General features: G+C 42.8%; 1 protein-coding gene across 3 annotated transcripts in view; it reads right to left on the minus strand.

Annotated features, from left to right (window-relative positions):
• Positions 1–27,201, minus strand: part of PPP1R1C (protein phosphatase 1 regulatory inhibitor subunit 1C) — an 87,376-nt gene that overhangs the window by 59,631 nt on the left and 544 nt on the right. For all 3 annotated transcript variants that reach the window (XM_066575756.1, XM_066575753.1, XM_066575755.1), the window contains exon 2: positions 23,301–23,361. In XM_066575756.1, coding sequence (XP_066431853.1) covers positions 23,301–23,361 — 61 coding nt within the window. The remainder of the gene's footprint in view (positions 1–23,300; positions 23,362–27,201) is intronic.

Below are 27,201 nucleotides of genomic sequence, written 5' to 3' on the forward strand. Positions count from 1 at the left end.
GAGCATTGAAACGTATAAAAATTGTTTACAAAAATTATATGACTGAGCCTTGTGGGCCTAAGAAAAATTGCCCGTTCGGTGTGATTATGTGAGGTTTCAGGAGGAGGAGCAGGAGGATGAGGATTAATAGAATACACAGATTGATGAAGCTAAAAGGTCCACATTTTTTATGGTGATAGAGAACGATGCTTCCATCCGCGGGTGCAGCCTACGTATTGTTTAGGTATCGCTGCTGTCCGCTGGTGGAGAAGAAAAGTCTGGGGAAATCCAGGCTTTGTTCATCTTTATGAGTGTAAGCCTGTCGGCACTGTCGGTTGACAGGTGGGTACGCTTATCTGTGATGATTCCCCCAGCCGCACTAAACACCCACTCTGACAAGACGCTAGCCGCAGGACAAGCAAGCACCTCCAGGGTATAGAGCGCGAGTTCAGGCCACGTGTCCAGCTTCGACACCCAGTAGTTGTAGGGGGCAGAGGCGTCACGGAGGACGGTCGTGCGATCGGCTACGTACTCCCTCACCATCCTTTTACAGTGCTCCCGCCGACTCAGCCTTGACTGGAGACCGGTGACACAGTCTTGCTGGGGAGCCAGAAAGCTGTCAAAGGCCTTAGAGAGTGTTCCCCTGCCTGTGCTGTACATGCTGCCTGATCTCCGCGCCTCCCCTGCTACCTGGCCCTCGGAACTGCGCCTTCTGCCACTAGCGCTGTCGGATGGGAATTTTACCATCAGCTTGTCCGCCAGGGTCCTGTGGTATGGCATCACTCTCGAACCCCTTTCCTCTTTGGGTATGAGAGTGGAAAGGTTCTCCTTATACCGTGGGTCGAGCAGTGTGTACACCCAGTAATCCATAGTGGCCAGAATGCGTCTAACGCGAGGGTCACAAGAAAGGCATCCTAACATGAAGTCAGCCATGTGTGCCAGGGTACCTGTACGCAACACATGGCTGTCCTCACTAGGAAGATCACTTTCAGGATCCTCCTCCTTCTCCTCCTCCTCAGGCCATACACGCTGAAAGGATGACAGGCAAGCAGCATGTGTACCCTCAGCAGTGGGCCAAGCTGTCTCTTCCCCCTCCTCCTCATGCTCCTCCACCTCCTCCTCAACGCGCTGAGATATAGACAGGAGGGTGCTCTGACTATCCAGCGACATACTGTCTTCCCCCGCCTCTGTTTCCGAGCGCAAAGCGTCTGCCTTTATGCTTTGCAGGGAACTTCACAAGAGGCATAGCAGAGGAATGGTGACGCTAATGATTGCAGCATCGCCGCTCACCATCTGGGTAGACTCCTCAAAGTTTCCAAGGACCTGGCAAATGTCTGCCAACCACGCCCACTCTTCTGTAAAGAATTGAGGAGGCTAACTCCCACTGCGCCGCCCCTGTTGGAGTTGGTATTCCACTATAGCTCTACGCTGCTCATAGAGCCTGGCCAACATGTGGAGTGTAGAGTTCCACCGTGTGGGCACATCGCACAGCAGTCGGTGCACTGGCAGATTAAACCGATGTTGCAGGGTGTGCAGGGTGGCAGTGTCCGTGTGGGACTTGCGGAAATGTGCGCAGAGCCGGCGCACCTTTCCGAGCAGGTCTGACAAGCGTGGGTAGCTTTTCAGAAAGCGCTGAACCACCAAATTAAAGACATGGGCCAGGCATGGCACGTGCGTGAGGCTGCCGAGCTGCAGAGCCGCCACCAGGTTACGGCCGTTGTCACACACGACCATGCCCGGTTGGAGGCTCAGCGGCGCAAGCCAGCAGTCGGTCTGCTCTGTCAGACCCTGCAGCAGTTCGTGGGCCATGTGCCTCTTCTCTCCTAAGCTGAGTAGTTTTAGCGCGGCCTGCTGACGCTTGCCCACCGCTGTGCTGCCACGCCGCGCGACACCGACTGCTGGCGACGTGCTGCTGCTGACACATCTTGATTGCGAGACAGAGGTTGCGTAGGAGGAGGAGGAGGAAGAGGAGGAGGAGGGTGGTTTAGTGGAGGAAGCATACACCGCCGCAGATACCACCACCGAGCTGGGGCCCGTAATTCTGGGGGTGGGTAGGACGTGAGCGGTCCCAGGCTCTGACTCTGTCCCAGCCTCCACTAAATTCACCCAATGTGCCGTCAGGGAGATGTAGTGGCCCTGCCCGCCTGTGCTTGTCCACGTGTCCGTTGTTAAGTGGACCTTGGCAGTAACCGCGTTGGTGAGGGCGCGTACAATGCTGCGGGAGACGTGGTCGTGCAGGGCTGGGACGGCACATTGGGAAAAGTAGTGGCGACTGGGAACCGAGTAGCGCGGGGCCACTGCCGCCATCATGCTTTTGAAAGCCTCTGTTTCCACAAGCCTATACGGCAGCATCTCCAGGCTGATCAATTTGGCTATGTGCACGTTTAACGCTTGAGCGTGCGGGTGCGTGGCGGCGTACTTGCGCTTGCGCTCAAACACTTGCGCTAGCGACGGCTGGATGGTGCGCTGAGAGACATTGGTGGATGGGGCCGAGGACAGCGGAGGTGAGGGTGTGGGTGCAGGCGAGGAGACGGTAGTGCCTGTGTCCTGAGAGGGGGGTTGGATCTCAGTGGCAGGTTGGGGCACAGGGGGAGAGGCAGTGGTGCAAACCGGAGGCGGTGAACGGCCTTCGTCCCACCTTGTGGGGTGCTTGGCCATCATATGTCTGCGCATGCTGGTGGTGGTGGCTTCCCGGCTGATCTTGGCGCGACAAGGGCTGCACACTAGAGATGAGCGAGCACCAAAATGCTCGGGTGCTCGTTACTCGGGACGAAATTATCGCGATGCTCGAGGGTTCGTTTCGAGTAACGAACCCCATTGAAGTCAATGGGCGACCCGAGCATTTTTGTATATCGCCGATGCTCACTAAGGTTTCCATTTGTGAAAATCTGGGCAATTCAAGAAAGTGATGGGAACGACACAGCACTGGATAGGGCAGGCGAGGGGCTACATGTTGGGCTGCATCTCAAGTTCCCAGGTCCCACTATTAAGCCACAATAGCGGCAAGAGTGGGCCCCCACCCTCCCAACAATTTTTACTTCTGAAAAACCCTCATTAGCAATGCATACCTTAGCTAAGCACCACACTACCTCCAACAAAGCACAATCGCTGCCTGCATGACACTCCGCTGCCACTTCTCCTGGGTTACATGCTTATAGCCGGTTCCACTGAAAGCAATGGGCTGCCGGCGTGCGCGGGATGAATTGTCGGGAAGGGCTTAAATATAGAAGCCCTTCCCTGCAATTCATCCAGAAATGTGTAAAAATAAAAAATATATATATACTTACCTTGTCCTGGCAGACAGAGTTCAGCGCGGCCTACAGTGGGTGTGAAGGGGGTGTGAGTCAGACCTGCCCCCTGACTGGCTTAGCACTACTACCCCCAGCAGAGATGCAGTACACTCAGGACGGTGACAGGCAGCCCAAATAGATTTTTTTGTCCCAAATTTTTTTGGAAAAGCCCACTGCCTATATAGACAGTATATGTCTTTCACGTTTTTCACTGTCCCTGCCTCACCACCACTATTGGCCCTATACTATGTAAAATTACTGCAGACTGTTTCCCTCTGGACAGGATGACAGCGGTGATGTAACGGGCAACGCAGAGACAGGAAAGAATTTTGCGCAAGCCTGCTGTAACACTTAGCTGGCTGCGTATTAATTAGGACTACTACCCCCAGCAGAGACGCAGTACACTCAGGAAGGTGAGAGGCAGCCCAAATAGATTTTTTTGTCCCAAATTTTTTTGGAAAGCCCACTGCCTATATAGACAGTATATGTCTTTCACCTTTTTCACTGTCCCTGCCTCAGCACTACTGGCCCTATACTATGTAAAATTACTGCAGACTGAGGACGCAATGCTCTGCACGGCCGATATACAAAAAAAAAAAAAAAGTGCAACACTGCAAAAAGCAGCCTCAACAGTACTGCACACGGTCAGATGTGGCCCTAAGAAGGACCGTTGGGGTTCTTGAAGCCTAAAATCACTCCTAACACTCTCCCTATAGCAGCTCCAGCATCAGCAGCACTTTCCCTGAGCTATGTCAGAATGCATCTGTGGCGAGCCGCGGGAGGGGCCGATTTATATACTCCGGTGACACCTGATCTCGCCAGCCACTCACTGCAGGGGGGTGGTATAGGGCTGGAACATCACAGGAGGAAGTTGTAATGCCTTCCCTGTCTTTCTATTGGCCAGAAAAGCGCTAACGTCTCAGAGATGAAAGTGAAAGTAACTCGAACATCGTGTGGTGCTCGCCTCTAGTAACGAGCATCTTGAACACGCTAATACTCGAACGAGTATCAAGCTCGGACGAGTACGTTCGCTCATCTCTAGTTGTAATCAATTTAATAACAATTTAGCTTTTTCTTCCCACAATAAAGCATTTTTATGGGGGGGGGGGGTTAACACATATTTTTAGTTTTTGTACATTTTTTTTGCTATTTGTTTTACAATATGCATACAATATTTATTAATACCACAAGGGAATTTGAATATGCAATCATTTGATCACTTGCATAATACACTGCACTAATTAAGCTATAATGCAGTGTATTATGTCCCAACATAAAAACATCATCACTAGCCACTATCTTTTAAAGGCATCTAGATTTAAAACCAAGTTATCTCTGATGCATTTAGGGTTCTTTCACACCCAGGCAGAATGGACTGAGAAGGATAAGCCACTACTCATGGACCAGTGCTTTGTGCTGGCCCTCCCAAGCAAAAATTTGCCAGCCAGCCCCTGGTGCCTACGGATGCTGCACTGGGCCGAGGTGTGGTACCTGTAGGTCTGAACAGGGCATAGTCAAGAAACAGGCAGAGGTCAGGGCTGGCAGCACGAGTGTATAAATTGGGTCCAAGCCAAAGGTCAGGGCAGGCAGCAGAGTTCTGAAATACAGAGTTGAGGTCAGGAAGCACAGAAATCAGAATAGTCAAAAAAGGCACCAGTCAAAACCAGAAATACATGAACCTTGGGCTTTGTGACATTGGTAAGGAGGCCAATTGCTTAGACACCCTACATAAGGGAAGGATGCTAATATAGCAGGCGAGATTGGTGGAAGTCATGCACTGGCCTTTTAAGAGGAGAGACAGGAGTGCGTGTGAGTCCTACAGAGGCCTGGGAGTGAGAGCAGACACAGGAGCGCCAACCACTACTTGACTGGTGGTGGTGTCCACCTCCAAAGCCCCGTTCCGGCCAGGTAAGCAACAGACAAGCACTACAATAGGATTATAAAGTACATCATGTGAACATTTAATAATTGTTGTAAACTGTGAAAAATAGTGTACTAGTTATAACTAGCGGTATGGAAAAAATTCATAAAGTACATTGTGGCAGGGATCGGAAACAAGTATTGTTGGGTATTGAGGCCTTCTGGATCTTTACACTAGGCACCAGAATTCCAGATGGTGTGAATATAAGAATGTAATTTATGATGCATTATTCATGTTTTTCCTTTTTTTTTCTCTCCTACTAGAAAGTAGAAAGTTAGTTTTTTTTAACTTTACTCATATTTGTCCAGAATAAATGCTTTTTATTTTATCTCCGGAATAATGGCGTCCTGTGAGCGGTTTTTTGGCAGTACATCGTGCGTACATCTCCTGCGCGAGAGCATGCATCAGTATGCAATGCATTGTGTACTTGCTGCATGACAAAAATTCCCATGCACTATCTTGGAGTGTATGCGCATGTAATACGTGCCAAGGTAGTGCATGCTCTGATCTTTTCTGCGTCCGCATTTCGCGTGCTGTGTGTGAGAGGCATAACTGAGTCAATGTTAAGATTGGTACAGCATATTATGCAAGCGAAACCAGCGATAAAATATGCTTATGTGAGAGCTCTAATTGTCAAAAAAAAAAATCAAGCCCCTAGAAGCAGTTGTCAGAATTGAATGAAACTTTCCATGTGTGACTGTAACATTGATATAAGTGAGAGATTACAATATCAGAGCAAAAGGAGAATTTATTACAGAAAACTGAACACTTGTTCAATTACCCTGTTGTACTGCCTCTAGCTTGGATACCAGATGTGATACTGGCGAGCATGGAGGCTCTAGTAGCCTGTTGTACCGCCTCTAGCTTGGATACAAGATGTGATACAGACAGACATGGAGGCTCTTGTACCCTGTTGTACCGCCTCTAGCTTGGATACAAGATGTGATACGGGCGGGCATGGAGGCTCTAGTACCCTGTTGTACCACCTCTAGCTTGGATACACGATGTGATACGGGTGGGCATGGAGGCTCTAGTACCCTGTTGTACCACCTCTAGCTTGGATACACGATGTGATACGGACAGGCATGGAGGCTCTAGTACCCTGTTGTACCGCCTCTAGCTTGGATATAAGATGTGATACGGACAGGCATGGAGGCTCTAGTACCCTGTTGTACCGCCTCTAACTTGGATATAAGATGTGATACTGGCGGGCATGGAGGCTCTAGTACCCTGTTGTACCGCCTCTAGCTTGGATACAAGATGTGATATTGGCAGGCATGGAGGCATACAGGTTCCGTATGTTCTATTGGCAATAAATCTGGTGACCGGGCAGCCACGGAAGTGTGACAATGTTGTGGAGGCATTCCTGTGACACCCCTGTTGCATGCAACCGAGCATTATCCTGCTGGAAAATGCCTCTAGGAAGCCCTGCCATTAGAGGCAACCACTACTAGGGGTGACTGACTGTCCTATACGATGGGCCCCCCAGACCATCACACCAGCAGTGGGGACAGTGTACTACTCCACAGCAAAGGCAGGATTGAGGTACTCACTTCTAGCTCTCTAGTCAGTAATACAGCTGTCGACAGTTCCCAAAACTAAACCTGATTTTGTTGCTGAAGACAACCCAGTGCCACTCCATAGCAGTCCTGGTTTGCAGTCCACCACTGCAAAGGGAGGTGATGGTTGGTGGGTGGCAGAGGCAGTACACATAATGGGCACTATGAGACCAAATGTCCTTCAGCCAAGTGTCTGGAAATGGTTTCAACAGACACAGGGGTGTAACAATGGTGCCCGCTGTCTCTGGATAGCGGACAAGTAAACAGTTAGAGCAGCTTATGCTTGTTGGACAATCAGCCAATCCTCTCTACCAGTAGTCTGTCAAGAGTGTTCAGAGTATGGTTACCTTTTTCTGCATACCCCCATGCATCTAGAGTTTCCAACACCTCCTAACAAATCTGTCAGAACAACCCAGATAGTGAGCAATTCGTTAATACGACCACCCAGCTTCCAATAATGCCCCCTCTTCAGCTCTGTTAACTGGCTGAAATCTCTTTGATTGCATCATAGAGGCGTCTGGTGGTCCACAAGCCATACACAAGCAGGAAAAGAGGTCACTACACACAAGGAGCCTCTGAGAGCCTTTTATAGCCCAAGGGTGGGATCACTTTTAGGGCCTCAGATGACAAAACTATTCATCTAATCACTCTACAACTCCAATCATTTACATATCTGCCTGAGATGTAACTGCAGGACGAGTTTTACAAGGAGTGTATATATACTACATTGAATATTTTTCTTGATCGATAGTGTATATGTTGACACTGTATGGGTATTTGCTTGCCTCATTACAGTAACATTTATGGCTCTATATTTGACCTGTGTAGGCTTGTACCCATTAAGATTAATTACGTATATGGATATTGATTTTTGGATATTTCAAGCCTTGGTCTCAATCAGTACACACTTGCATTAATGCTCGATATTTCTGTGGTGTACATGCATTCCAACCCTTGTCTTTGGATTCATGAGTCATGCGAGTTGTTTTTGCATTTACGTGACTAACCTTCTAGATCTAGTTTTTAGTTTTCACACACACACACTAGTAGTTTGGCATGCGTCTGTATTCCATGACTAATATATATACACACACATACATAAAATGAAATTTTGTTGTCTTTCCTTCATGAATTGCCAAACAACTGGAATAAACTACACTAAATTTGCCACATGGGTAAATCAGGCACTTCCAAAGGTTTTAGAATGGCTTCAGCTTTCTAGAACCTACCATTTGTGACATAATTACAAAAAAAGGAATATAAAGGCAAATGTGAGCCTAAACCTCGTCTAAAACCCTCCAAAGCAGCTGATTTACCCGTGTGACTAACTTGCTACTATAAAGATGCTGGCTTCCTATCAGTAGCAAACGACATTTTATACGACACACAGTTACATGAAATAGACTCATGTGAATCCGGTCATTCTGCTAGTTCTAGATAGATGTTGTGGTCACATATCATTGGCCTCTAGGTTGGTTTACTTTTTTAATATGATTTAACACTATCGGTTGCTTTTAATATTTCTGTATCCCAGATTCACATATAAATACTATTAGAATATCATGTCATGTATCTTATGTTAAGGTCACATGATCTTTTATCTTCCGAACCCCTATTATGTACCAGTGGCCATATTGTGGTATATAAGTCTTGATGGGTAATTTCTATTTTATTGATTTTACATGTTTTTAGTTGCAGTAGGATCTCTGTTGTTATAAATTCAGTGTTTGGGCCATTTAGTGACAGCTACGATGAAGGACACATGATCTGAAACGCGTCACTATTTTGGACATATGGTGGCTTGGATTTAATATGTCAGAATAAAGTTTGAAGTTTTATCCTGTTCTACTAGAGGATAAAACTACTAAGCCGGGCGTTTGTGTTGACTAAAAATATTGTACTACCTTTTAACTTGCTACAGTTTATCTTCTACATATCAAAAATGAAGAATCTTACATTTATCCATCATTTTGTACAAAAAAATATGTCTACTGACTGGCTAAGGTGTTAATTACCTAGTTGTTTTCCTATTTTCGTGCATAGGGAGAAAACTGTCAATCAGTTGCCGAAGACGGGATGAATATCGAGTACTACTTACAGTACTCCTCTATGTGTATTCTGCTACTGATAAGATGTACATTTCTGACAAACTGCTTCACAGATGCACAAGACAGACATATAACTGTATTTAGTGTACCTGGCACTACCTTATGTTGCCCTCAGAAAGGGGAGGATAAAGGCGGTGACCAATTTCTTTTAAAGGGCCACAAACACATTTTCCCATCCGCTGCCCCCCTCACCTGATTGCTATCACACTCTGAAGGTCTCCTCTGTGTATTCCACGCACTTTCTTGGAGTGCAGCCCCCTGTCTGATGCTCATCAGCCACCATCTTGAAAGTTAGGGCTCTTTTACATGGAATGTTTATCATTCAAAAAAAAAAGCCTTGGATTGCGTGAATTTGAATGATAATCGTTCAGGGTAAACATGGCCAGCGATGAACAAGAATCTGTTTGGTTCTCATTCATCGTTCATTTTATGCCGGCATAAAACGAATCATTCGCGCATCGTTGGATGTGAACAGCAATCATTTAGTCATTCACTAAACGATTTGCAAACGCAATTTGAAATTGCGAACGATTTATCTGCCTCTATAAACAGGCAGCACAAGCGAACCCTGTCGACGCACGCTCCATGTAAAACAAGCCATAGTTTTTTTTAATTTTTAGTTTCACATCTATCCCATGATGCCAGTGTTGGCTAGGGTTATACCTTTCCATTTGCTGGGGAAGGGGGGGGGGGGGGACAGTTTACTTACTATTACCTTCTATATTCACCTAAAAAAGCTAAAAGTTTACAGTCAGGAGGATGAGCTGTGATCTCCTCTATTATAACTGTGTGATAAAAATGCAGTTAATTTGCAATTGTATGCATAAAACTGCATTTTCAGCGTTTTTTACGCAGGTTGCTATGCCACCACGTGAGGAAATAAAGGTTGTGACATCAGCTAGCTTGTCTGTATTTTTACTGCGCAAAAATACGCAGTAAGAACGCAGGCAAACACGCAAACAAATGCAACTCTGCATGCAGTAATATGTATAGTTGTTCAAGAGTGGCCTAAGGATTCTGCATGGAAACGTATGAGCCATGTTACTCTTCTGGTCTACTTGGATGTATTAATCTTTGATGTTGCGGTTCCCTCGCCACATCCGTATTACGTTATTACAACCCTAGATGGAATGTTCTTCATGTGAATGTGACAATGATCTTGAGAGATGTCCTTGGCATTTATTAGGATATCATTTCATCTATCCCAAATGCAGGCAATTTTTGGCTACTAAGGCTGAATGACATGCACTGCTGCTGGCACTCCACCACCTACCTGCCTAAATATAATATTCCCTGAAGAGCCGATCTACAAAGTCAGAACAGAACAAGCATCCCAGAATAACATGACCTAAAAACAATCATTAAAATGTCAAATGCGTGTCACCTGTCACCAATCCTGACCTACAAAGGCTAATTGGATTTCAAAGATGTTGAAAGATTTTTGTATCTTGATTAAATTGTTAAGAATTAATTTAAGACTAGAGATGAGCGAACGTACTCGGTAAGGGCGATTTCGCAATTGAGCACCGCGATTTTCGAGTACTTCACTACTCGGGTGAAAAGTACTCGGGGGCGCTGTGGGTGAGCGGGGGGTTGCAGAGGGGAGTGGGGGGGAGAGAGAGAGAGCTCTCCCCTGTTCCGCGCTGCTACCCGCCGCTCCACCACGCCACGCCCCGCCACACAGCGCCCCCCAGTACTTTTCACCCGAGTAGTGAAGTACTCGAAAATCGCGGTGCTCGATTGCGAAATCGGCCTTACCGAGTACGTTCGCTCATCTCTAGTTAAGACTGTAAAGTTAGCCACAGTAAACAGAAATGACTAATGACATTAAAATCAATCCCAGAAATTATATAAATATTGTAATACTAAAAAGAAAACAAAAACTTATATCAACCCTCTGAAAGAGGACCATGGAAAATACAGTAGAGGACAAAATAAAGTTACATATTAAGGGGCATTCGTAGCGGTTTTGACCCCTAAGAATAGCTGACAGCACTACATAGGTGATGGGGAGAGCAGTGTAATTGTACCTCTAGTATGGTCGGGCCACTTGTATGACTGAGAAATCAGAGTTTTACTCCTCCTGATGCCCGAAGTGTCCACTAGGCGGTGCCTTCATGCGAAGTGCCCAGGCCCCCCTTCTACTCTGATTGACTGTTCTAGTGGTTTCTGCATATACCATACCATGACACGCGTGACCGTGGGATGTGACTGGTATTGAATTTCACCCTCATTTGAGTGAATAAAGTTGAACTGCAATACCAGATACAGCCCATGGACAGAGTGGCGCTGTTTCTGCAAGCAAAGTAGACTTTTTTCTTGTTTCTAATCCAGTGCAAATCCCTTTAATCACTTTATACAGTCATTTATCTTTTTATGTTGGTACACATCATCAGTAGATGTTGGTATGGTCATAGAGTTTGAACCTTCTGCCAATAGCCAGTAAATTTTGTTGCTGTGTGACAGATAGCAACAGAGGGACAGTCTGACAAAATGAAATAAAACATAGGCAATTTAACCCCTTAAGGACATGGCTTATTTTGGCGTTGAGGACCAAACGATTTTTGGTATTTTTTCATATCTATTTTTCAAAAGCCATAACTTTTTTATTTTTCCGTCGACGCAGCCGTATAAGGGCTTATTTTTTGCGTGGCGAACTGTAGTTTTTATTGGTACCATTTTTGGGTACATAGACTACATTGTAAAACTTTTATTGTTTGTTTTATGATCATAGGGAGAGAAAATGCATCAATTCTGCCATAGATTTTTGCGGGGTTTTTTTAGAGCGTTATTTATGCAGCATAAATGACACTACATTTTTTTCTGTGGGTCGGTACGGTTGCAACAATACCAAAATTATTGTATTTTTTTTAGGTTTTTCCACTTTTTCACAATAAAAACCCTTTTTTTGGAAATTATTATTTTTTTCTAAACTCACTGCATTCAAAGTCCTATAACTTTTTTATTTTTCCATGGACAACGCTCTGTGAAGGCTTATTTTTTGCAAGACGAGCTGTAGCTTTATTAGTACCATTTTAGGGTACACACATATTTTTTGATCACTTTTATTGCGTTTTTTAGGAGGCAAAATGCTAAGAATTAGCATTTTGCCTCAGTTTTTTAGCATTTTTTTAAACGCTTTTTGCCGTGCAGGATAAAAAGCGTGTTCAATTTATTGTGCACATCGTTATGGAGGTGTCGATACCAAATATGTGGGATTTTTAATTTTTTTTTTTTAAATTTATGCTAATATGAGAAAAAGCATAAAAAAGTTTTTTTTAACATTTTTTTTACATTTTTATTTTTTGTACTTTATTCCTCTCTTCTTTTTACACAATCTGTGTCCCTCTGAGGGACTTGGACAGCAGGACTGAAGATCACTACGATACGGCATGGCAGGACTTCTCTCCTGTCATGCCTTATCGCTTACTATAGCGATCACAGGCTATGGCAATACAGGATGCCGGTATCTGGCATCATGTTGCCATAGCAACCAGCCAGGCTCTCGCGCCCCCTCTGTGAACCCTTTCCCTGCCGCGATCTAGTTAGATTGCGGCAGGAAAGGGGTTAACAGCGGGGGGCGCATCTCCGATGCCCCGCACTGTCGCAGCGGGAGGCCAGCTACTAGTGACAGCTGGCTCCCGCTGCAGGATAGCGCGAGATCTGCTATGATCTCGTGCTATCCCTATGACGTAAGAATACGTCATTTTGCGGGAAGTACCCCACTCCCATGACGTACCCTTACGTCATGGAGCGGGAAGGGGCTAATTCCTCCATGCGGAAAAACGTTTACTCTTCGACATTTATCAATGCTTGCTTAATTACGGACAACAGTTGACATTAGTGCAGTGAGGCGGTTGATTGGCACGTCTCAACAGTGGCAGCAGTGACATAGAAGACAAGCCACGTTTTAGATAGCCAGGCACAACTGTCACACCATGAAGTTAAAAATGTCCTGGTCAGTCCCTCCGCACAAATCTACAGACCATTATTTCCAACACATTGGAGCCGATATTCATCTCTTTACACAGTTCCCTGGTTGTAATTCGCAGATTAGTGCTGATCGACCTCGTAAAAGTGGAAAACCACTTCCGGGTATGTTCACTTGGGTCAGAAATGCTGTGGATTCCCCAAAGTGGAACTAGTTAACTAGTTATAGAAAATCCATAGAGTGTGCAGTACATGCATTATGGATGGAATTTTACAAATAGCATCCAAACACTGCAGAGAAAATCCATAGCTTTAATTGACCTGCGCCAATGTCCGTTTACAGCATTATGTGGATTTACACCATGGATTTTACTCCATCAAATGAAAGGGTAACGTGTGACAAATCCGCACCAAAATCCATACCATTTGTGGATTCGCTGTACAGGAAGAATTTTACGTTTGTTGACGATTATGTTACATTTTTTCTTCACATTTCAGAATGCCGTAAAACAAAGCATTCATTTCTGTGAGACGGATAGTAATTTACTGGAAGCATAATGCAGTGAGATAATGGATGAGCTAAGGATTAAACAAGTTGAGTACTTTACAGACAAACTCTGAATATTTGGATCCTGGCCAATGTAATACTCTGCTCGTCCGAATCATTTTCTTCTGATCTGAAAAACTTAACGCAATTGCGCCTGAAATTATAGTTCTAAGTCCAACCTTGAATATGTTTTACAGTAAACATGTCTGTTGTGATGATAGGAAATAGAATGTTATCATCATCCATAATGTGTTTAGGAGGAAAGTGTTATATTAGATATATGCAAGGGTGGTTTCACATTATTAGGGGAACAAGAAAGGGGAATCCCCCTGGCGCAACAACTCCGTATCAAGACGGAACCGAAAAGCGCAGAACAGATCCCATTGACTATAATGGGGTTCGTTCAGTTTCCGCTCAGCTGCCCGGCTTTTAGATGGAAGAATAGGTTCTGCATGCAGCGATTCTTTTTCTGGTATTTTAAGCCGGAGCTGCGGCAGTTTCTACAGCCGGAGATTTCAATGCAAATGTGAAACCACTAACACACGTACTGTACATATGGAGGTAGCTTTAGAGTCATAACTAGGCTTTATGTCATCACTATAATAGAGCTTTAGTTTTTTGCCCCAGACCTGCATTTGAACACTGTGTCCAAGCCAAACTGGCATGTTGGTCGTCCTTGGCGCTTTTCTATCCAAAGTAAAAGACTGACAGGGATGAAAATGATGTGAGATGGAGCCCACATATATCCACCGCCATGGTTCCATCATGGTTGCCATCCTTTCTGCATGAAGGACAGGCAGCAGGACAGAAACAGGGCTGAATTCATATAAACATGAATGTGGAACCAGTCTTAGGCTAACTTCCCACGGGCAAGCGGGATGTAGTGCCGTGAATCGCGTCCCATTCATTTGAAATCCCCGAGGATGCGATGCCTTTTCATGTGAAAACAGCCTCGCATTACTTCCAGGATGCAGGGAATCCCCTGTCAAGGCTGTCAACCAGGGAATTGCGGAGTTTCTCCAAATTCTTTTCAATGATATCGCGTCACATGCAATTGGTGAGTTGAGTACTTTACAGACAAGTTCTAGAACATGCCACAATTTGTTTCTCGCATCGCGGTGCCATGCAGGGAAACACTGCTCATGTGTAGGACCCCATACAAAAGAATTGGGTTCATATTTGTGTGCCTCGCAATGCACTACTTTCATGTGATTTTATGTGAAGCCGGCCTTAGGGTAACTTTACACTGGAAAACTATTGTCTGAATAGTTGCTTGATAGAGCAAATGCAAGTGATCAGCATCAACCAGTTGATGAGCAAGAATTTGTGGCTGGTTGAATATTGTCTGTGTAAATAGGTAATTGTTGTCTTTCAGCATAGGGAGGTGCTGCTTTTTTAAAATATTTTACCCTCCCACTTAACGCTCATTGGTTCCTTTGATTGATCCTCAGTCCCTGTTGGTTCTTCCAAAGAGCACTTGCTGCCACGGTCTTTGACCATTCAGTCGTACCAGCCAGAAACTGCATCAGCGTGTTCAATTATTCCGCAGCACTTTCAGAACTCGGAACTTATTTTACCGACTTTTACTGATGGAATGCTAAGTCAATTTGAGCCGGCTACCTGAACCACGCAGGGATTAAACCTGCAACTTCGTGAGCAAGAGTTTAGGATTGCTTTTCTGCTGCCTTAACACCCTGCGCCACACGAGGCTCATATTAATGTGATTTCAGTGGACTCTGCAACCAATGAACAGGCATTGGAGAAGGGTTGAAATTTCAAATGCACAACTGCTAAAGAACCTCATGCCCACTAACTAGTCGATGAAGAATTTTTCAGCAAATGCGCCCAACAATTCACTAGGTGATGGCACAATCGCTTTGGGTAACGGCACACAAACAGTTGTTCATAACTGTTTTGAGTGACTATTCAGACAATAGTTGTCCTGAGTAAAACCTGTGAGAAAATCAGCGTGCGGCACTGATAACAGTCATCGGTGATTTCTAGCTTTCTAGAAATCAGCAATGAACGAACAGTGCACGATGGCAGCGCATTTAGACAACAACAACTATTGTTCAAAATATGGCTTTTGAGCGAATTTTGAGCGATAACCGTTGTATAGATGGGCCTTTAGTCATTGATAAGAGGTCCAGGTGCCGGCTGCAATTAGTATAGCTCCTCCTGCATTTTGCAGGGAAGAAATGCTGGTGTCATAATACCCTAATAGAAGACTCAGGTCATCTGATATCCACTTCATGTCTAATAGGATCAGGCTGCTGTCTGGCCAGTTCCCCGTACTTTGCACTGCAACTCTTTCTTTACATAGTCTGCGCTCCCGATATGGAGAAGAGAGGCCTCATGGGCCCCCTAAGGCTTCTGGGCCCGGGTGCAACCGCATCCTCTTCATCTCCTATAGTTACGTCCCTAGGCCTAATGTTGTCCTGAGAACCACGCAAATCCAAACTCCACTCTTCAATAGTACACAGAATCATGGAATACACAGTGGTTGAGTTTTTACATAAACTATCTCTAAAGGCGGACGGCGCTTTTCTATCCAGTTTAAAAAAGGAATAGAAACTATTGTTCCGTCCTGCTTTCAGTGCAGTTTTCTGTATAGAAGATGGATAACATGGATGGAACCAGCACTGGATCCAAAAGCACAACCCAAAAGTTGTCTTACGCTTTTTGGACTAAGACACGAAAGTTCATGCACTAAAAAAAAAAAAAAAAAAAACTCTATAGGGCATGCTAAACCTGTATAGATATGATACATCTTTTGCAACTCCTTATGTTGTGTCAGTAAAAAAGCAGAATTCTGAAGATAGCTGTGGACAAACATCATTTTTGGTTCAGTAACTTCAACCAGAAGCGCACATAGATTATATAAGAGTGCTAAGTTCAAGCGCTAAGCAATCTCTGGCGCTCTTACTGAAATGAATCGAATGGTGGCCGAGCATGTGCATGTGTATATCTCCATAGAGTACATGTGTATTGTAGAAGTGCAGTACAGAATGTGGACACCACGGGGCTTGGTAGCAAGCTTTATGAGGAAGTGTTTGGCAAAACCAGGGTTGGATTCACCTGTTGATCAGCAGACACAAGTGTGGCTGTGGCTGGAGAGTAAACTTTCCGACCTACTGAGTTCTTGAGAGGTCCAGTCTGGTCCATTGGAGACCGAGCGTTGGTCTACTGTGCAACTCCTGCTGCAATCTGGGAGAACCACGAATCTGACAAGGGTGGACGGCTTTAAGACTTGATACCCTGGTTGGGTACAAGGTGAAGGACATTACAATTATGTGTTTGAGGCACTAGGCCTGTATGGTAGACAGGGTAAAGTCTATGTCATTTAGCGGCCAGATGGCCATGGACTTGCATGTGTTCATGTACACTGTGAGGAGTAACAACAGTGTTCAGATTTTTCTAGGATTTCTGTAGACTGAGCACAATAAAGGACAGAGTTATTACGTTTGTACCAAACTTCTGGCCTGGATGTGGTTTACTGGCGTGCAACCATCCATCTGCTAGAAGAAAGATGGCGATCCAATGACCTAGCAACCCTCAAGTTGCCACAGTATGTAACATAATAATTCGCAAAAAAAAAAATCTACTCATAATGTTGATTTTTCCAAAAACTAAAAATCGAATAGGGGAGGAAATAAAAAGAATATCAACTACAGAGAGACCTCTTCCAAAAAACGCCCACTTTTCCAAAGCATTCTCCTATGAGATTTTCGATTCCACCGTATATTATGAAAACCTATCATCTACTTTGAGAAGACCACCCCTAGAAAATCACTTTTCAATGCAACCTAGATGGCTGCTTGAAAGAGATTCTACTGTATATAGAAATCTTATATACAGTCCTACATGTTCTTTACGCTATGTTTAGGTTACTCTATGTTCTGTCTTTTTGTGCTTCAGTATTCTTTAATCTTTGCTATTTTTAAACACAACTGAATGAAAAAGCAGAAGGGATAACAGAACATATTCCCATACTGAGCAGTGTATTTTTCTCATCTTCTAAGAAGTCAACTTCCTTTGAGTTACAGTAAGATATCAGATTCGACTGTCAGCCATAAAATATTAAGAGGAAGCAGAACACCAAGGATAAAAGCTCAGAGTGTGGCACGGCGCCAACTCACACAATACTGCGCTCAACCACGGTCTTTAGGGAACATGCTAACATTGACTTGAAGGTTTAAGGTTATTTCATTCTCATACTGTAAAATACTGCTAAACTTAACTTGACTTCAGCTTTCTGTAAATTGGTAAAGAGGATTCTGTACGGTTCTACAATGTATACCCGTGGAACATAAAGATATTCCAATGGAAACCTTATGTTAGCATGCAGGTAGACCTAACTGGAAAACAACTGGCAAAATACCATTTTTTCCATTCTCATAAATATATAGTACTTCTAAAGTGTATCGTAGATGAATTATCTGAAAGTGCAATAACAGCATTAACAATAAATGGCTGGCTCGGTTTGCTATCCTTTGCTTTCAGCGGTCTTAAAGGGAAATCATTTTTGTAGTTGCTCGGACATTGTGTTAAAGGTGGTGATGTGTTCATAAACCGGCGCAGGTCTAATCAAGACTGAAAAGAGAAAAAGTGGTAATTATTGGTCTAGAAGATGCACTTAGAAGATCATGTTAGCGGGTGACCTAAAGAACTGGCATTCAGGCTTCTGGCAGCTGTACATGATATGCAAAACGGAGGCTTCTCGGTCCGATTAATCATTGTATAGTGAAGGGTTAGGCAACTTTTGCTGTATATGCACTGGAACATATTTATCAGTGCTACATTGCCATATTTCCTTAGTAAATGCACTGAAAATAATGGTGTGAAAGCCGAACTCAATATTTATCGAGCTCCCTATCTTATTAAGGTGCCTTTACATGGGACGACTGCCGGGCCATAAGCAACCAACAGCTGTCCCAAAAACTATTGCTTCTATGTGTTCTCACACAGGAAATATGCAAATATTGCAAATATGCAAATGTGATACATAACCAGACACCAGACACTGATGGCATTACTGAGGAATCTAAGCCCGTTCCTCATGGGCAGTGGCCTTTAGTTCTCTAATACTCTAGGGTTCAACTGCCTTCTTCACATCCCACCAACTGTAGTTGAACTGATTTTCCCAGTCTATGTGGACTGTGTTGAGAAATATGGCAGACACCATACTAAAATGTCATTTGGTGGCATGCCAGTATTATTAAATATGTCTCTTTGTGCTTCAGTTCAACATTTAGAATATTTCCTGCGGTCGGTAAATGGAAACATTGGGGTAGATTTACTAACGTATTTATGCCAGTTTTTTGCTACAATTTATAGAAAAGTATCCATCTCATGTGCCCCGAAGCATCAAAAGGGATCATGGGGATATCACCCCCTTGCTCCAGAAATGTTCACATGAGAAATATTTGTAATTTGCCTGTCTTATATATTTCTATACTGTGTTTCTGCCCCATCTAGTTGCTCACACTTTAACCCTGTGATGGTCAGAGGGTATACCGATAGTGGAGGGAGTGCTACTCCCCCTATGTTTATACACACCCGTGGGCATTCATAATTACAGGACACTTTTCCTGGCAGTATTGTGCTATACTGGACAGTAGTGGTCATGCTGATATAGTGTGAAATGTTATTGGTTTTCAATAAGTTACATTTTAGGGGACCAAACGTACGGTTGTTATTGCCTTTGGCATAGGTTTTCGAATTTTAGAAATCTATCAAACATGCTTTATGCCATATTTGTAATGTGTTTTAAACATTTTCAGACACTGTTTGCTGTGTCCAATAAAGGGGTATTCCAAAAAAATTGGTGTGGTCTAAATGGTGCCAAATTGCAGTGAAATGCGACAAATTTTTGGCACACTTTTTGGTTAAACTAAGCCAACAAAAAGGTGGTCTAAACTTAGACTATCAGATCCTTCAGCTATGATAGAGTAGAAACTGACGCAGATCCCAGTAGTAATTGCTAAATATGGCTTTTTGGTTAGATAACCTTTACTGATCACAGAGCTTCCACTACATGTTTCAAATCCATATAGGATTCTTCCTCAGTTAAATATATAGATATATGACAGTGTTCATATTATTCATCTATCACATGATCTATTGAAATTTTCCCACGATCAGGGGATCAGGGGTCGAAGTTCATGCATCTAATTATATGTTTAAACAAGTGTTTCTGGAAATCAAAAAAAATCTATAAACACATAATCCACTATATGCTGGAATCTAAAAACATCCAAAAGTTCATTCTATCTTACTACGATGGTTTCTAATTTTTCCAAGGGTTGCGGGGTGAACGTCACTTGTATCACCGAGGTCATATGTAAACTTAGACTAGACAGTCTTAAAATTCAACAAATTATTTAGCAGAGCTACTCTGGGGCATTTTAAGATGGTCTTAGTCTACGTTTGTACTAATTGATAGATTAGTAAATAAGCCATAATGTGAAAACAAAGAGGTCGTAAAATAATTGTTGATGGATCCCACCATTTCCTTACTCATCTGGCTATGCCAATACACATATTTGCTAGCTAATCTATTGTCCATGGATGAGCTGGAGTGATACTTGTTGGCCAAGCAATGACGGTCTAGTCTCTTGCTCACACAGATTCTATTGTCCACACCTCTGTTTATCTTAACAAAGTACATTCATATGGTATATTCACACAGGATGGATTTAACACATTTGTAAAAATGCCTGAATACCTCTATGTATAATAGGACCCAACTCTCCAATGGTCTCAGGTCAAACATCCAGGTTGTGTGATCCTGGTATGCAATGCGCCCAACAGGGTACTAGGGCCTCCATGCCTGCCCGTATAACAACTTGTATCCAAGCTAGAGGCGGTACAACAGGGTACTAGAGCCTCCATGTTTGCCCATATCACATCTTGCATCCAAGCTAGAGGAGGTACAACAGGGTACTAGAGCCTACATGCCCGCCTGTATCACATCTTGTATACAAGTTAGAGGTGGTACAACAGGGTACTAGCGCCTCTATGCCTGTCTGTATCACATCTTGTATCAAAGCTAGAGGCGGTACAATAGGGTACCAGAGCCTCCATGCCTGCCCGTATCACATCTTGTATCCAAGCTAGAGGCAGTATGACAGGGTACTAGAGCCTCCATGCCCAACAGTATCACATCTTGTATCCAAGCTAGAGGCAGTATGACAGGGTACTAGAGCCTCCATGCCCACCCCTATCACATCTTGTATCCAAGCTAAAGGCGGTACAACAGGGTACTAGAGCCTCCATGTCCACCTGTATCACATCTTGTATCCAAGCTACAGGAGGTACAACAGGGTACTAGAGCTGTTTGCTGTTATTGTAATGACTTACTTGTATCAACGTTACAAATCACACATATAAACTTACATTCCCTCTTGATAACTCTTTTTATATATATATCACAATGAGATTTTACATATATCATTTTTTTCCAGATATATATCACACCAGCCTGATGAAGAGGCCTGTAGCTTCCAAAGCTAGCATATATAATTCATCTGGTTATCCAATAAAGGTATCCCACATCTATAATACTTGTCATAGAAGAGTATTCAGCATCATACAGCAGTTACTGATAGGCAACTGTTCTTTTAGGCTACTTTAACCCTTTCCAATCCACTGTCTGATGTCTGAAGACATTATGATTTAAGGCAGTACAGCTCCGATGTCGGAAGACATTCGTCGGAGTTCTCTTACTGTATATTGCCAGCCTCTCTGCTGTCGGAGCCTATCCAACGTGTTACCTCATGCAGTACTAGCTTTAGCCAGCATATAGCACTGTTGTATAACAGCAGAAAAAGAGTAAGCTCCCTAGAAAAACCAGGATACAAATTGGATTGGAAAGGGTTAACAGTCAAAAGAGTCTGTTCATTCCATACCAAAAATCCACACCAAAATCGACAATGAAATGCGGACATGACGTTCCTCTGGATTTGGTGCAGACTTAGCCAATTGATTCCGCTCATTACAGGGAAATGAATTTTTCACAACAAATAGAGATTTAAAAAACCACAACAAGACTTGAATCAGTAGCGGATTTTTTTTTTTTTTAAACCATTAGCGATTGGGGCTTGTAAAAACCGCATTCACTAAAACTGAAGTGTACATATTTGCAGAACTTTTGATGTAGCGAAAATTCCGCAAATAGTACAGGATGTGTGACATTGGTCTTAATGTAACAGAGATCATTCACTTAATGAAAACTGTGACGTCTCTTGATAAGCAGAGAGTTCTCGCATTTTGACTCCAAAAGGTGTTGTGGGGGTTTGCTGTGCGGTTGCATGTTGAGAACACACAATCTGGGAGTCTGGACCAGACTCCTGCTGCTGGGGGGGGGTGAGTCATTCCCATAGAGGTGTGTAGTGTAAAAAAAAAAAAAATTTGTGACACCCATTCACAAAAGTATTTTAGTTTTGGTGATTTTTATGAATTAACAAATAAAATCTAAAAACATATTTCTGGTGATCGTTCATGAAATAAATTACAAAACCGGCAACGGTAATTCCAGTGTGACTTAAATATTGAAATGATCATAAAACATCAGATATCTCAAGAAGACATTACAACGTCATAATCCCCTGTTATCAATCCAATATGACACGCTGTGCCATGTGCACTGGTCAATTACTGATAACATGTGACTCAGCAATGCATACATCATATTCTCATGTCTGCAGAAAAATGCCTCAAGAGACTCTTCTCAACTGTGCTGAAAGGCAGAGAATAGAGATGAGCGAGCATACTCGGTAAGGCGATATACTCGAGAGAGAGCATCGCCTTTTTCAAGTACCTGCTTGCTCGTCCCTGAAGATTCGGGGGGGCCGGGGGCGGCGGGGAGGAGAGTGAGAGAGATCCCTCTCTCCCTCCTGATCCCCTCTGCAACCCCCGCTCACCCCTGCGGCCCCCCTGAATCATCAGGGACGAGCCAGCAGGTACTCGAAAAAGGCGATGCTGTCTCGAGTATATCGCCTTACCGAGTATGCTCGCTCATCTCTAGCAGAGAACAATTTTCTTGCCTTTGAAACGTTACGGTGAGGATTTACTTCTTGCCCTCTGATTGGCAATTTACTCGATGGACCTAGTTTTGATTGGACCATTATATAAATGTTCATATCGGAATAAAATATTTTCTGAAAATTTGACTCTCCCATAGACTTTTCAGACCATGGCAAGACTTCACTGGGCAACAATGCAGGAACCAGGTGAGTATGAAAAAAATACATCCCCTGCCTCCCAATCATCTCCCCGAACAGCAACATAACTTAGTTTACGCTGCTCTTTGGTGGTGAGTGACCCTTTGAACCTTGAGTATTTAAACCGAAACAAAATGTTATTTTTTTTTTTACATAAAATCATAATATAAGAACCATAATTTATCTTGTTACACAAAAAATCCCTCTTTTTTTCCACTTTTCAGATTCCTCTCCTCCTCTTTTCCTGTAATGATCACTCCCTATGAATTCAGTGGTAAAATGTTCACTGAGAGATCAGTTTACAGCTGCTGTGCATAGAAGTCTATGGAGGGAGGAAGAAGCAGCCGAAAAGGGACAAAGACTCTGCTGCTCTAGTTAGTGTTAGATTCACATCTACACTGCTCGGTACTGCTGTATAATGTCCTCCATGCCGCTGCTGCCTCTTAGTGAGTAAGAGAGATAGTCTAGCAGGATCTTCTCTTCTCCGTATGGGAGATATAGCAGCTAGTTTTTTTTATAGCACTGTCTGTAAAGCTCTGTTTTTTACATATATAATAGATAATAAAAACTCTTTATATATTACCATAAGCAACAAGCACCTGTATATTCTAAGTACCGTTTCAATACAACTGACAGCATTAGCAAATGGCATGCTCAGGCTTCAGTCAAAGCAGGCAGATACTGTATAGGCTTCCAAGTATCATGTTATATTATGTTATATAAAACGTTAACATTTACGCACCTGGCGGTGATGGCTCATTTAAAATAACCAGAGACGCTGGTGTCGGCCTTCTCTTTCTGATCTGTTTAGAACAAAGACACTGAATGTAAACAACGTCCCCGTCATAATTAGCCATTTTGGGCAGAAACACTCAGCCTTTTGTCTAGACTGCAACTTAGACATAGCACTATGATACATTACATTTGAGATCACTGACCCAGAAAATGCCTATTTAGTGTGTAAGTGTTGTAAAATAATACAGAAGGGTATCAGGTTAATATTAACCAAGAAAAGGGGGCACCTCAAACGGCCCACTGAAATAGTCCCTTTTAAAAAGGAAACACCCAGCCTGGCCATGCTGTCCAAACTGCTAGCAGGTTATAGAACAGGAGCTGAGAAGATTGATATTGATAGATATTATATATAATATATACTATATTATATATACTAAAGGTCCAGTGGGCGGTCCTATCAGTACTTCTACATACGCAGCTGTCAATTACTAACAGGGCCGCCAATTAGATGTCTAGACTCAGAATTAGCAGAGAGATGAATACAACTTCTTATGAATCTTTTTCTACAAAACTATATACTAATGCACTCAGCAAATCCTGCTCCATAACATGCTACCCGCAGAACTGACTGCATTTTCAATGTGACACGTTCCCTTTAAGTTAACCTCGCCATCTAAATGCTTGTTTCATCATGTAAGGATTCTAGTATGCTATCCTGTACAGTAATGGGCAACAGTTTTAGGCAGGTGTGGAAAAACCGCTTTCAAAAATAGAAAGTGTTCATAGTTTATTTTGGTCAATTAACAAAATTCAAAGAGAATGAACAAAAGGAAAATCTAAATCAAACCAATATTTGGCGTGATCACTATTTGCCTTCAAAACAGCATCAGTTCTTCTAGATACACTCGCACGAAGGTAGGGATTTTGAAGGATTATAGTTTGGTGCATTAACCAATTTAAACAAAACAGGTGATGATGATTTTCATATGTAGGTTGAAACAGTCATTAACTGAAACAGCAGGAGTAGGAGGCTTAAAACTGGGTGAGGAAAAGTCAAACTCTGCTACAAAGGGGAGGTCGTGGAAGACAGTTTCATGTCACAGGTCATACACCATGGCAAGACTTAGCACAGCAACAGGACACAAGGTAGTTATACTGCATCAGCAAGATTTCTCCCAGGCAAATGTTTCAAAGCGGGCCGGGGTTTCAGGTTGTGCTGTTTAAGCTTTTTTGAAGTAGTATAAGGAAACGGTCTACATTGAAGACTATAGACACAGTGGTCAGCCAAGAAAACAGTGCATAGAATATAAGACATCATGCTTGCATTCCGTTCAAAATCAAAGATATCGAGCAATGCTATCAGCTCAAAACTGGCAGAAACCAATGGGATCCAGGTACACCCATCTACTGAGGTGTTCATGGAAGAACTACAGCCAAAAAGTCATACCTTCAATGTAGAAACAAGGACAAGGCTCAACTATACATGAAAACATAAGAACTGGGGTGCAGAAAAATGGCAGCAGGCGCTTAGGACTGATGAGTCAAAATTTTAAATATTTGCCTGTAACAGAAGGCAGTTTGTTTGTCAGAAGGGTAGAGAGCGTCGCAATGTGGAATGTCTGCAGACAACAGTGAAGCATGGTGGAGGTTCCTTGCAAGTATGGGGCTGCATTTCAGCAAATGGAAATAAGGATTTGATGAGGATTAATGGTGTCCTCAATCCTGAGAAATACAGGTAGATACTTATCCACTATGCAATACCATCAGGGAGGAATCTGATTGAGGTCATCCTGCTGCAGAATTCATTTGGACCCAAACATCCAATGTCATTAAGAACCACAAGGAGTCCCGAAAGTGATGATATGGCCCCCATAAAGCTCTGATTCTATCATCAAGTCTGTCTGGGATTACAGGATTTGAAGAAGCATACATCTACAGAAGATCTGTGGTTAGTTCTCCAAGATGTTTGGAACAAGCTCCCTGCCGAGTTTCTTCATAAACTGTGTGCAAGGGTGCCTAGGTGAATTTATGCCATTTTGAAGGCAGAGGGTGGTCACACCAAATATTGATGTGATTTAGATTTCTCTTTTGTTCCTTCACTTTGCGTTTTGTTAATTGACAAAAATAAACTCTTAACACTTCTATTTTTGAAAGCATTCTGACTTTGCAGCATTTTTCCCACATCTGCCTGAAACTTTTGCACAGGATTGTGTATATAAAAACATATGACTAATTTTTATTATTTTGAAAAGTAACAGTAGTGCAGCTACTTAACAGGATGCTTTGCATGAAATATGTTAAACTGTTTAATAAATGTTACTTTCCGTTTCCAAAATACCGTATGTATCAATTCCTCACTGCTTTCAAGCTCTCTGCTTGCTGTCCATAAGTAGGAATCTTAATTTTTTTTTAAAAAGCTTCATTTTCATTAAAAATCTAATAAATCAAATGCACACTGGTAGCCCACATTACAGTACAAATATCAGACACTATCAACTAGTGTTGATCAAACCAAACCGGTGGAGAACCCTGTGACAGGGCAAACATTGCTAAAAGTTCAATTCTGCATGAACCTGAACCAAGCTTTAAGCAAAGCTCTACTAGTTGGATTCACTTAACACTAGTCCTGAACACTGGTGTATAACACTGTCTAAGAGCCATAAAACCTCTATAACACTCAGTGTCATACATGGCTTTTATGGCTCTTGGACAGTGTTATACACCGGTTTTAGGGGTTTTGGTGAAACTTTTGTTCAGATCAAACTAATTCAGACCAAGCCAAACATTTTGCAAAAGTTCAACAAACCAGCAAAATCGAACATTCCAAAAGCCCACTTATCACTACTTGTTAAAGGCCATGCACCTATGTGTCCATCATGTGACCAGGAGAGACATAACCACTGGAAGCAAACAATTGCTATGGAACGACTGCAAACAAAGACTTTGTAAAACCATTAAAAAAATGATGTGGAAAATATGAAAAAAATTCTATAAACTTTTCTTTATACAATATGAAGCTTTATTTGCTAAAAGTGCAATGCGCCATTAAACTGCAATACCCCTTTAAACTGCAATACCCTTTTAAACTGCAATACCTCTTTAAATGTAAAGAACTGGTGCACGTTCTGCCATATGTCTTTTTAAGCACTACATACCCCATAGAATGTGACTTTACAGACACGGACATGTGCTATGGAGTCGTGTGTACATAAAAGTTTGAAGATAAACGTGTTTTCTGGAAATCCAGTTTGCCAGATCATAGTCTAGGACACATGTAGCAAGATGTTTCTGGTAATATTACTACATTATATTTAGTGCTCATTTGTCTTTTTAGAACATTTAACTTGCTTATTTCAATAAAGGGGAAAAAAATATTTTGAAAATGCCATTTTTAGCAGTGATATAAGGAATGTAGATTATGTAACGTGGCTAGTGCTTGTATATTTAATGTTAATAGTGAATGAGATAAGGTCAATGGCTTCTGATATCCCCGACAGCACGTTACACTTAGTAATGGGTCTCTACTATACCTAGACATTTCAACTCGATTGCTGCTAATGGTAATTTTTATTTGCATGTGTTTTAAGTAAAAAGTTGCCAACATCCTGTGTTGTATTAAAAACTTGTTTTGACTCAGTTCACATTTTTTGTTTGCACATTCTAGTATGATAGTTCTTAGGGCTTGTCTACTTGACCATTGGTGGTCCATGTCTTTGGCACTTTTTGTCTTTTTTTTTTCCCTGCAAAAACAGGATTGGTTCCTAGCTGATGGAAAAAGGAAAACATTTCTATAAAGAAAGATTCTAATGCTTCCTCCTGGTTGGTCCTTTCCAATTTCTGGAAACGAAAACAAGAAAAGGGAACGCGAGCCTTGTATACGACCGTGTAAATGAGCCCTTCTATATAGA

The sequence above is a fragment of the Eleutherodactylus coqui genome, chromosome 8, assembly GCF_035609145.1.
Source record: "Eleutherodactylus coqui strain aEleCoq1 chromosome 8, aEleCoq1.hap1, whole genome shotgun sequence".
NCBI lineage: Eukaryota > Metazoa > Chordata > Amphibia > Anura > Eleutherodactylidae > Eleutherodactylus > Eleutherodactylus coqui.